At 39.1% G+C, this 12,614-nt stretch overlaps 1 protein-coding gene across 4 annotated transcripts in view; it reads right to left on the bottom strand.

The window, feature by feature from the left end:
* The window catches only part of PLD1 (phospholipase D1), a 203,876-nt gene that overhangs the window by 49,215 nt on the left and 142,047 nt on the right, over window positions 1–12,614 (bottom strand). For all 4 annotated transcript variants that reach the window (XM_060150004.1, XM_060150002.1, XM_060150001.1 and 1 more), the window contains 2 exons: window positions 5,522–5,632; window positions 3,047–3,135 (listed from right to left, as the gene is read on the bottom strand). In XM_060150004.1, coding sequence (XP_060005987.1) covers window positions 3,047–3,135; window positions 5,522–5,632 — 200 coding nt within the window. The remainder of the gene's footprint in view (window positions 1–3,046; window positions 3,136–5,521; window positions 5,633–12,614) is intronic.

The following is a 12,614-nucleotide window of genomic DNA, read 5'->3' on the forward strand; positions in this document are numbered from 1 at the left end:
CATATGTGTTTAACTGGAAACAAGACTGTTTTTAAGTCATCTCAGAAACAGTCCTTGGTGACTTTCTTAAAAAAAGCGTATGAGAAGGCAAAGAATAAAGGTCACTTGTAAAAACACAGACCATCATTCATATTTATGGCCATATACGCTGTTCTAGATGAGTACTACATAATCTTGGCAGTGCCTGTGGAATATTATAAAATACAGGTATTTGGGCCCTCCTCCAGAGAATTCTGATCCAGCAAGCCTGGAGTTGAGTCCAGCCCTCTGTGTGTTTGTAAAGTGGTGATTTTGATGCATGGGAAGGGGTGAGAAACACTGTACAGCCTGCAGGATGGGTGAGTGTTGTGCCTTGCTGCCCAAAGGCCCTCACTGTGGGATCAAGACAGTCATTCCCCCAGCTGCTGAGAGAGCTGGCCGCTGGCTACTCACTCACAGTGAAGCCTTTCTCCAGGAACTGCCCTCCAGAGGCCAAAAGGGCCTGCCTCACCCAAGGCCATGCCCATTTCCTGAAGTCAGCCTATATCCAAAGACCAGTCAATGGGAGGAGGAGATTATAAAGGCCCAACCTACTTGCTTCAATATGGGGCAACCCTGAAGTGGTCTCTAATCCTAACTGTCAATGCATTGGAGTTACATGGTGTGGGAGGCATTGGGTCCGAAGTCCAAAGACTTGGCTTCAAAGCTGTTTTTGCCTTTTGCTGTTAGTGGCCCAGACAAGTCACACCAACTCTTTTAACTCAGTTTAACTTTAAAAATGGGGACAAAAAAAAAAAAGATGCATATTGTAATCCCCAGACCAACCACTAAAAAATGCAGAGGTATCTCGCTTAAATGCTGATAAAGGAATTAAGCAGAAAAAAATAAAAATGTACAGAAACAACAATAATAATAAGAACAAAACTATATGATCTACTTTCAAGAGTAGTTGTGAAAATTCAGTAAGAGTCTGTAGATATAAACTGTGAATCATATAAAATACTGGCAGTTGTTGTTATAAAATGTTCTTAAATGTGTTTTAAGCCCCAAATGCTTATGTACTTAGCATTCTCCACTGCATATGTTCAATGAATTAAGATAATAAAATGTAATGATTTTGTTTGTTTGTTTATTTTGCTGTTTTTACACAGAGCTAAAATCAGCCATAAAAAGAAATAGTCCCAGGTGTCAAGACAATTCATTAGGGACAGAACAGACTTTTCAACAAATGGGGCTGGAACAACTGTATATTCACATGCAAAAGAATGAAGTTGGACCTCTACCTCACACCGTATACAAAAAGTAACTAAAAATGAATCAAGACCTAAATGTAAGAGATAAAACTATAACATTCTTAGAAGAGAACAGGCATAAATCTTCATGATTTTGGATTAGGCAGTGGTTTCTCAGCTATGAAACCAAAGCACAGCAATAAAGAAAAAAAAAAAAGATAAATGGAACTTTATCAGAATTTAAAACTTCTGAGTTTCAAAGGACACTACCAAGAAAGTAAAAAAGAAAACAGACTGAATGGGAGCAAATATTTGCAAATCATAAATCTGATATGACTTGTATCCAGAATACCTAAAGAACTCTTACAACTCAGTAATAAAAAGACAACCTAGGGCTTCCCTGGTGGCGCGGTGGTTGAGAGTCCGCCTGCCGATGCAGGGGACATGGGTTCATGCCCCGGTCCGGGAAGATCCCACATGCCGCGGAGCAGCTGGGCCTGTGAGCCATGGCCGCTGAGCCTGCGCGTCCGGAGCCTGTGCTCCACAACGGGAGAGGCCACAACAGTGAGAGGCCCACGTACCGCAAAAATAATGAAAATAAAAAAAGACAACCTAATTAAACAACGGACAATGATAATACATGAATAGCCAATAAACAAAAAAAAAACTCAACATTATTAGTCATTAGGGAAATTCAAATCAAAACCACATGAGATACCATTTCACACCTACTAGGATCGCTATAATCAAAAAGAGAGATAATAATAAGTATTAGCGATGATACAGAGAAACTGGAACCCTCATACACTATGGGAATGGAAAATGGTGTTGCCACTTTTGAAAACATGCTGACAGTTTCTCAAACTGTTAAACATAGAGTTTCCATATGATCCAGTAATTCCAACCCTAGAGTAATGAAAACATGTCTCACATAAAAACTAGTACAGAATGTTTATAGCATCTTTATTCATAATAGCCAAAAAGTAGAAACAATCCAAATATATACCAACTGATGAATGGATAAATCCATTTATATGAAGTATATCCAGATAATGAAATATTACCTGACAATAAAAATAAATGAAATACTGGTACATTCTATAACATTAAGCTAAGTGAAAGAAGCAAGTCACAAAAGATCACATATTGTATGATTTCATTTATATGAAACGACCAGACCAGGCAAATCTACAGAGAAAGAAAGTAGATTAGTGGTTGCCAGGGGCTAAGAATAGGGGGAATGGGTAGTGACTGCTAATAAGTATGCGGTTCCTTTCTGGGGTGATGAAAACGTTCTAAAATTGATTCAGCGATGGTTGCACACAACTCTGTGAATATACTACAAATGACTAAATTGTCCACTTTGGGTGGATTGTATGGTATGTGAATTATATCTTAATAAAAGTGTTATTAAAGAAAATAATCCCATGAGTTGAAAAAATACGACAGAAGGTAAAAAGAATTTAAATATAACCCATGGAAAAACGTTATGACTATTTTGCTTTGAGTTTTAAGTGAACACAGCTCACTGTCTTCCTTTAAATAAATCAAATCACAAATCTAATGCGTGGGAAAGAGACTGCCAGGAAAAAATGACTGTGCTCTGGGAGCATTCAGAGCCCCTCAAAAACGGACTCAAAATTTTCAGCAACTCGGGGGGGGGGGGGGGGGGGGGGGGGGGGGGGGGGGGGGGAACCAAAGTACTGGTAGTTGAACCAAAGTCATGCCTGTTAGAAAAAGATAGTATTTTAAAAATGGGCTTTCAAAAGTCATTTTAGCAGTAAATGCAAGAACATCTGCAGTAACAACTCCTACCAAAATGCCAAAAACTTTACCTGTGAGCTTTCAGTATCCTCTGAGCAATGGCATCGCCAACCTTGTTGAACACAACTTTGTCATCAGAGCAGCTTATGAAAAACTGGTTCTACACAAAATAAATGAGATTTATAATATGCTTTTCTTATCTTAGTAGCATGCATACAAGGAAAATGTCGTATATAACAAAAAACTACTTTGATATTTTTAAAAAAAATGTTTCACCTAGCAGACATGTTCTGATTCCTAAAATCACCTCGGGAAAGTAAATGACACTGGGAATAAAAGAAGTCTCATGTCACTCTGGGTCTCATGCATTTCTAAGCAATATTACCTATATCATCTTAGTAAAGTGGAAAGCTAAATTATTATTTAATCATGCAAATTCCTTGTAGGTTACATTCTTAGAATGGTAGGAACATTTTGAACTTAATAGAGAAATCAGGTTTTTCAGATTCACATATTGTATAAATGCTTCTGATTAAAAATTCCATATTGGTAAACATTCTATCTCATGCTAAGTTTATTTCTGAACAGGGTAGATGGTAGAATTCTGGTCTAATTTTCTCCACTTTTCCTAGTATCTGCCTTGATCTTACCTCATTTGTTTAGGTCTCTTATTATTCCTGAACTTCTATTTTAAGTAGTTACAAATCTCTTTTGAAGTATGTTGCATTATATAAATAAACCAATAAGATGGAAAGAGAAATATTTTTTTTTCTTTAAGTACTTCTGCTTATAGATTCATGCAACATTCTTTAAAACTGTTACTTAGAAACCAGGGTACAACATTATTATTATAATGGTATGAACGATTTAGCTGCTACATTATGGATTGTTGAAAATTAGGTACAAATATTATGAATATCACACGCTCTGTTTACTATACAAATAGTTATAACACACCTGTAATTTATAAGTATAATCATCACAGAGTAATCTTTGCTGATCATCTTAGGTAAAGTGATATATAGGCAATGACTCGAAATAGGATTATCATCCTTTTGCCACATTATCATTTTTACCATTGTACACGCTTTTAAACTTAAGTGCATAAAGCTGTAAACAGCTTCCAGAAGACAAACTTTGAGGAAGACAAGAACTCATTTGAGAATATGTTTCCCTTTAGGGCATCAAACAATCAAAATCTCAGTGGCAACCAAACCGTGTTTGTTCTGAATTCATATCACAGAGAAGCTTAGCATTCCTCAGCAGCTGTAACACAGACTCACATCCTTCACTTCTCCTTTTTTGGAGGGAGCAGGGTGAATGCCAACTGCTTACCTCGGCTACAGGCATTTCCATCAAGTTTATGTCTACAGCCATGTGTGTCAATATGGCATTCCTGACCTCATTTAGTACTGTGGTAGCGTTACAAAGAAAGGCTGATTTAATACTACTAAAAAGAGACAAAGCTGGGTAACAGATGAACCAGCCATTAACATCTTACATTATTATGGTATAGTTGTTGAAATTAATAACACTAATAGTATTAGTTTTATTAAACTCTAGACTTCGTTCAGAATTCACTAATTTTTCCACTAATGTCCTTTTTCTGTTGCATGAACCCATCCAGGATACCACATTGCATTTAGCCTGCTAATAGTTTTAATCAGCCTTCTCTTTCTCCAGGCCTGTAAAATAAATTAAGCTCCAATTCTTTCCCACTTTCCTTTAATTAATTGTCACTTCATGGAAGGGGATAGGGCCAGGACTCAAGGGGAAGGAAAGTAGGGCTAGAATGGTTTTCCCCAGTGACCCCATCTCTCTCCATATATATTTTTAAATTCAGTGGGAAAGAAAATACTAAAATAAAGAAGAGAGATGTGCTCTGAGTTATCTTTCCATTGTCACGGCTTTTTATTTTTTAAGGATTTTCCAAGTGCTCTGAACTAGCTCCAGATCTACTTTGAAGCGCAATTAAGGTTCCCAGACTAAATCCAGTACCCACGGGTTTTCTCCTAGTCTCTACACACAAACTCTGAGAACTGAAAAAGCTTTATAATGAATGGCAGTTGACACAGAATTGAAGAAGTTGGTACTTGCCCTCGCTATTCTTACATCTCCCTTTTCCATGTTCCTTTTCCTGCCCTCTCCCCACTCCAACATCCCCAAACCAGAGGCATCCAGTGGTCTCTATGTTAACAGCTTACCCCTGCGTGTGCTCTCCTGAAGCAGCACATGCCTCACATTTACACCTTCCAACTCAAGCCAAATCAAAACTTACGTCTCCATGTTGTGACATTTCTGGCTAATAATATTACGAATTGATACATTTTAATAATAAGGATTTGGGGGATTCCTGTTAGAATCCTGAGTTAATGAAAATGCAAAGTGAATGTCAGGTATGCTGGGGGAATCAAAATTCAGGTGACCTCTTCACATCTCAACATACACTTATTAATGCAGCAGGTCCTGAGTTCGGGGACCCTGCAGTCTCTGTGATATTTACAGGAAGGCAGGTTGTCATACCAATTGACACGAGCAAGACTTACTTCTATATAGATATAGTGCTTGCTGTTCTCTATCACATAGACGTAAGCAGCGTGGATGGACTCTTCATGGTACTTTATACCAGCAGACCAATCAGCAGCAGAACGGAGCAACTATAAGGCAGCAATCAGAAATGAGCAAACATGAGACAATGGAGATGACACCAGAGGTATTAATAAATGAAGCCCATCTTTTTCTTCCAAACAACTAATTGATTACAGTGGCTTGTGTGCCATGTGTGGGCCAAGGCAGAGTAGGTAGGTAGGGAACTGGTCCTTAAACATCATCCATAATGAAGGGGCCCAGCTGGAAATCAAATCCTGAATATATATTCTTCCCCCCAGGATTATTTTCATTCAAGATTGGAAACCAGGAGGTGTGGTTTCTACAAAGAGCGTTTCAGAAGGACCTCTTTTGGTGGCTATGAGTAGGGTGACCATCTGTACTCTTTTTCTGTTACAGCCCCACAATCACACCAGAATGCCTCACGTATTAATAACACCACTTTTACTCTCAGAAGTGTCCCGGTTTGAATCATATGATACAGTCACCCTAGCTCTGACTTGACAATGTGATTACTCTTTTTCCCTCAAATAGATACTGTTCAGAACAATACATTCTAAAAGAAAAATAGATTCATTTAGACATTTAATCTTGATTCTGGCTTTAATTAGCTGTCTGATCTTTGGTGTGTCACTTCAACTCTCAACTTTCTCATTCATACCACCTCCCTCTATTCAGACACTCACCTGCTTCCTCCTGGATTACTACAAGAGCATCCAGCTCAGACACCTGAATATACGTTAAATACACAGATGCGCAGTGGGACTGCCTAGGTTCAAAGTTTAGCTCAACCATCTAGTGGCTTTGATCTTGGTCAAGTTTCTCAATCTCTTTGTGCCTCAGATTTCTGTTCTATAAAACTGAGTATCCACTTTATAGGGTTGTAGAGAGGATTAAATTAATTACTGTGCAGTGAGCTGAAGAAGACCAAGCACCTAGTAAGTGGTACATAAGTGTTTGCTGTTATTAATGAGAACTTAGAGGATGTATTTGAGCTGTGGTGGGTCATGCCATAGACGCTTCAGAGTAGACTGCAGTCCGGCCAGGCTACAGTCTGGCCACATGGAAGGCTTTTTCAACACTAAGAATCCATTGGTTGTAATTTTTTTTCAGCACTCTAACTAGGGTTCCAGTATAATGTTAGTCATATAGTAGGTGGTCAATAAATGCTTATTACTTGACTTTCCTTAAGCAATAGAGTTTCATCACAGAAGAATCACTATAAAAATATATTCACTAATCCTGGTTTGAAATATATATTGAAACTGTTCCTCATGAGGTCAACTGAAATTGAAAATAAAAGAATAGCCCATACTTAGAAATTCATAAAGTGATCCAATACATAATCAGTTTTATATCTCTTATATATAAAAGGTCTGGTAAAATTCTTGCTTTAATCAATAACTTTAAAAATTGCACATATAAGGCTACTGAAATTCAAACCTAATCCTTGCTAAAACTGATTGTGCCATTCTCAAAATGTTATTTCTTTATTCATTACGAGGTATTTATTACAATATAGTTCCCTCAAAGCATTTTATTTAATTTTATCAGATGAATCTGTAAAATGAAATTGGAAAAATTAACTGTGAACAAGAATAGTCAAATATCTCAGAAGAAAAATTTAGGTAAATATAATGCACCCTTGGAAAACAGCTTGATTCACATAATCTTCAAGGAACTGCATTATTGTTCATCAGCAGAAATAACAAAGGTTGAACAAATAGAGGTTTCCATTCTTTGTCCACTCAAATTTATGTTGACTTTTGTTGCTAAGGGGCACAGCCCTAAAATGCAGGCAACCTTGAGAAGATTCTTTTGCCACCCATCCTGATCCAATTCTATATTACTCTGGAAACAATGTATAAAACTGCAGAGTATACTGGAATGATAGGAACTCTTGAGATATGCACTATTGCTCTGCACTTACTAGCTCTTTCGTCTTGAACAAGTCATTTTAACATCACGGAGGCTCAGTTTCCTCCTCTGAACACTTGAGACTGCTCTCTCTGTCTCTGTCTCTCTCTCACACACACATCTGCCCACCCACACACTCCCACACAGAGCTGTTGTAAAGAAAAAAAAAATGGCATAACAAACACAAAGCACTATGTTATGCAGCACATAGTAGATATTTGATATATGGTTGATCTACCCCTCTAAACAGCTATGAGCAAAGTTTATACACCACCTTGGCGGTAATGTCCTAGTCTTGCCCTCAAATCGCAAAACCTTATACTTTCTTTCCTTTCACACTCTCAAAATTTGCTGCTTCAAAGGCTTAATAAACTCATTTGCATAATACATAAATCAGGAGTGTCAAGCAAGTTTCAACTCGAAGGTCGAGACTAACTGATTCCAAGTCTTCCTGAGCAGCTATGTTGAAGAATGGATTCTTGGGACTAGACACACTGGGGAAGAAATCTAAGGTTGAAGGCCAATGGTGGCCATGAAGGGAAAGCATGAAGGTCGCATATCTGCCGTCTTTCTTGTGAAGGATAATGGTAAAAGTTTTCCTTTCTAAAGGCAGTTGAATGTTCATATTAAGTACACTTGTAAGCCAAAAGAAGACCATTTTGGCATCAGCCTGTGGGAAAGCATAAGCAAAGTAGGGGGGAGCCCCCCTGAGGCCTATAAAACCATAGAAGTGGGGGGTTGCCTACATCCTAAGGGGGCTCAGCATTACCTGTCTTATTGTCTGGATCCAAATCTACATCATTTTCTCAAAATGAGAAGTCATTTAACTTTAAAAAGTCATCATTTTTGGTTAAACTTGAACATATCTTTCAAGTAATACAGAAAAAAATTACTTGGAATTATGATTCATTTACTATGATTCTGATTAGTTAAAATCTGTTTATCACCACAAGATAAATTGAAAATATGAATTTCTCTTTTACCCCTGAACCAGGGACCAACTCCACTGCTTTAAATGCTTGATGTTCTAGGAAATTTGTAAACTAATCTACTAAGTCAAAGACATTTTGATTGACTTACTTTTGTTTCAAATTTAAGATTTACTCACTTCTTTTTCTTAACTGACCTAACTTGTCTTGCATTTCTGTTTCAATCCAATGTAACTGAGACAAGCCTCAAACTCCTCCTTACACACACAGAAATGTGGCTTATCTTACTGCCCCAAGTAGATTGAGAATCAAATCTAACCCACGCTTTTCAAACTTCAAGTTTGAATACACAATTTTAAAGTATATTTATGCCCTTTATAAAGGGCATATTTCTGATTTTATGTTTTCGCCTCAAGATTGTAACTAAAACCAGTCATTTTTCTTTGTACTGTGTCCTATTTTTTGACTTCTTAAAAGATAACCTTCTCTTTATCTACAAGCTCTAATCCCCTTACATACAGTGGGCCCAAGCTGAATATGTGGCTTAAAATACAGAAATCTCTTCTTGAAGGAAAACTTTCAAAACTTTCTTAGTATTTGTCCCAAGTTCCTGTTCTCTTACTGCAATGCTTTTATTCCCTATAAATTCAGTACATATCTTAATTCTTTTTTGTTTCTCTGAGCACTCAAGTCAATCATGGAACAAAAGCACTATTTTTTTTTTTTTTGTCTCTCATGTAGAAGTTGGCCTCCATGTTGCAGCTCACAAGTGGCATGGGTTGGGGAGAGAAAAGAAGTGCTCAAATTATTGGGTCTCATTCTTCCAGTCTGTATTGAGAAGCACTGCAGGCAAGGAGCAGCAGAAATGGACTTTGTTCAAGAATCTGCCTCAGATTACCAAGCTCTTCCTTCCATATTTTTCTGTTTTTGGCTGTGCCATGTGGCTTGTGGGATCTTAGTTCCCCTGACCAGGGATCGAACACAGGCCCCCTGCTGTGGAAGCGCAGACTCTTAACCGCTGGACCACCAGGGAATTCCAAGCTCTTCCTTCTAAGAACCATTTTTCTACAGCTGAGCGTCATCCATTCACATCACAGTGTGTCATTATTCGAATAGGATGTTCCTTTGGCCTGAGCAATAGTGAAAAGTTAAACTTGAGGCTGAAGGAAAGGAAGAGAATATGCTTTTTGAAGAATAAGACTTAAGGGGAGAGAAGTCCTAGGAAAAAGTGCAGACTTGAGGGCTCTTTGGAGCCAGAAAACAAAAGCAGAGTTGGGGCTGGATTGGGCTGGATTTGGGTCTGCGGCAACAGAGGATAATGTCAAAAGGCAAGCATGACATGCAGCTTTGCCTTGCTGGGGCCCTTGGTGGTTACAGCCATCCTGGGACTTACTGGTAACAGTCTCTCTGCTGAGCAGTTATGACCTCAGCCTCTGGAAGCAGGCTGTTTAGAATCCAGTCTCATCCCATCCAACACTCACTGTGTAATAACCTCTCAAAGTCTTAGTTTCCTCATCTGTAAATATGGGGTCAAAGAGGACCATAATTTATAGACTGGTGAATATTAAATGAGATACTCCATAAAAAACTTAGTGCAATGCTGGGCACTGAGTGAACACTCCCTGTTCACGTGGCTTCAGCCAGTCAAGACCCACAGCACAGAAGCCTTACTGTACGAAGACCTGGTCCGTAAACAGAAAGCAGCTTCTATGTTAAGGAACTTCCTTAGAAATAAATCAAGTGGCTTTCTTTCACCCTTCCCTACCTACTTTGTTCTATCACTATACAAAACGCTTTGCTGTCCTTTGAAATCTACATTGATTCCTACATTGACATCCTTTGGAGTGTCTTTTGGACATTTTCCCCAAGTGTAGGAACAAATTTTTCCAATAGTATAATTTGAATGTCATTTACATTTGCCTTTATATATTTTTCTTTTCTTTTAATAGACAAAGAGATTGAAGACATGACTCCACCGGAATTATTTCCTTCAGTTCGGTAGAACTTCTTGGCAATGACTGTCTAAGAAACGACTTTTCTGCTATAAGCTGCCCAATTTAATAAAAAGGATAGTTCCACGTATCGATTCCGTGTTAACGCTAATTTGTCATCGAGAACTTTCTTTTACCTTAATAGAAATGTCAGATGTCCTCTGTCTTGGTCATTTATCGTAAGTGGCAACGAAAGCACTCAGGAACATAGTTTGTTCTTCTTAGGGAGAAAACAAGTTCTTTTATAAACTCTGTGCCTAAGCAGTTTCAGAATCATCCTTCTTCCAACCCCCTCCCCACGCCTGTCTCCTGCTATGCCTTCTCTGCGTGTTCTTGCCAGGCTTCTGAGAATACCCAGCACTGAGGGGAAACACCCAAGATTATTTTAAAGTGTCAGTGGAAGTTGCTGAAGTCAGCTCTCAGGTCAGGATGACATTTTTAGAAGCAGAAATTCATGTTGGTGAGGGCAGGTCTCCATTCTGGCTGCTGTAGCTCTAGTCTCCTTGGCCGGCCCTGTCGGCCATAGCTTCTGTGACAGCTATGCACGTAGCTGGTGTGGAATCACCAGTAGTACATGCCTAAGGGTGATCAGGCCCAGGGCTTTTGTATTAAAAAATTAAATAACTGGGTTCCCTTCTGCAGATGAAAGAACAACATGAATTTTTTTTCTTTAAATCTTTTTTTTTTTTTTTTTGGCTGCATTGGGTCTTCGTTGCTGCACGTGGACTTTCTCTAGTTGCGGCGAGCAGGGGCTACTCTTCGTTGCGGTGCGCAGGCTTCTCATTGTGGTGGCTTCTCTTGTCGTGGAGCACGGGTTCTAGGCGCACGGGTTTCAGTAGTTGTGGCTCACAGGCTCAGTAGTTGTGGCTCGCGGGCTCTAGAGTGCAGGCTCAGTAGTTGTGGCGCACGGGCTTAGTTGCTCCACGGCATGTGGGATGTTCCCAGATCAGGGCTCGAACCTGTGTCCCCTGCATTGGCAGGCAGATTCTTAACCACTGCGCCACCAGGGAAGCCCAAGAACAACATGAATTTTATCTATTATTTACTTTATTGTGTCCAATGCTCTTTCTCTCTCCATTTCAATATATATGGTATAAATAGTATAAAGATTTTTGTATCCAGAACTAGCCTGTGAGCCATCCAGAGAAATGTCAGCTTCTTTGTTGCAAATTTTTGAAAACACTAGGGAATGCCTGAAGGTTGTAGCTAATATTGATAGAATGCAAACTAGTATACTCTTCTAGGTGATTTGCATGGATTAATTTATTTAACTATCACCACAGCCCTATGAGACAGGTACTATTGTGTTTCCTGTTTTAAAGATGAAGGAAACACATTCAGAGAGGTGAAATAATTTTCCCAAGGTTATACAGCTTGTATGTAGTGAGACAGGAATTTTTTTTTTTTTTTTTTTTTGCGGTACGCAGGCCTGTCACTGTTGTGGCCTCTTGCGTTGCGGAGCACAGGCTCCGGATGTGCAGGCTCAGCGGCCATGGCTCACGGGCCCAGCCACTCCGCGGCCTGTGGGATCTTCCCGGACCGGGGCATGAACCCGTGTCCCCTGCATCGGCAGGCGGACTCTCAGCCACTGCGCCACCAGGGAAGCCCGGAGACAGGAATTTGAATACAGTCTGCCCCTTCCCCTGGCTACATTACATCGCTCCTTTCCAGTTAATTAAGCCTGTGGTCTCTAAGTTACGTAATGAACAATAAACTATGTTAAAAACTATGTTAAAATCAGTGTTAAAAAGAATAAGAAGACTTTTATTACGTTTTATTAAATTTCTCAACCAAGAGTATTTAACAGTCATTTGGCTATTGCCACACTGTAACTGAGAGAGTGAAAGACTTGAAAATACGACTATAAACTTTTTATAACTTAAGTAGCCTCCTGCACAGCCAGGTCCCTTCTCCCTGATGTCTTCTGGATTCTCTGGAAAACCAGGGATTGGACTAGATTATTGCTTTTACCCGCTAAGCACTATACATTCATAACTTGACAACAACAATGCCTAGAACAAGGTGAATAGTGTTTAGAGCCAGTAAGTAATGTGAAGTGAAACAATACTGTGGTCAGAATTTTACAGAAAAGGAGAAATGGAGCAGAGTAATTTCTTTACTTTTCTTCAGTGTCTGGTCATCTCAGATTTTCCTGTCTTCAAAAAGATGCACTGCCTGGTGGTGCCCACTGTTTT

The sequence above is a fragment of the Lagenorhynchus albirostris genome, chromosome 5 (genome assembly GCF_949774975.1).
Source record: "Lagenorhynchus albirostris chromosome 5, mLagAlb1.1, whole genome shotgun sequence".
NCBI classification, from domain to species: Eukaryota; Metazoa; Chordata; class Mammalia; order Artiodactyla; family Delphinidae; genus Lagenorhynchus; species Lagenorhynchus albirostris.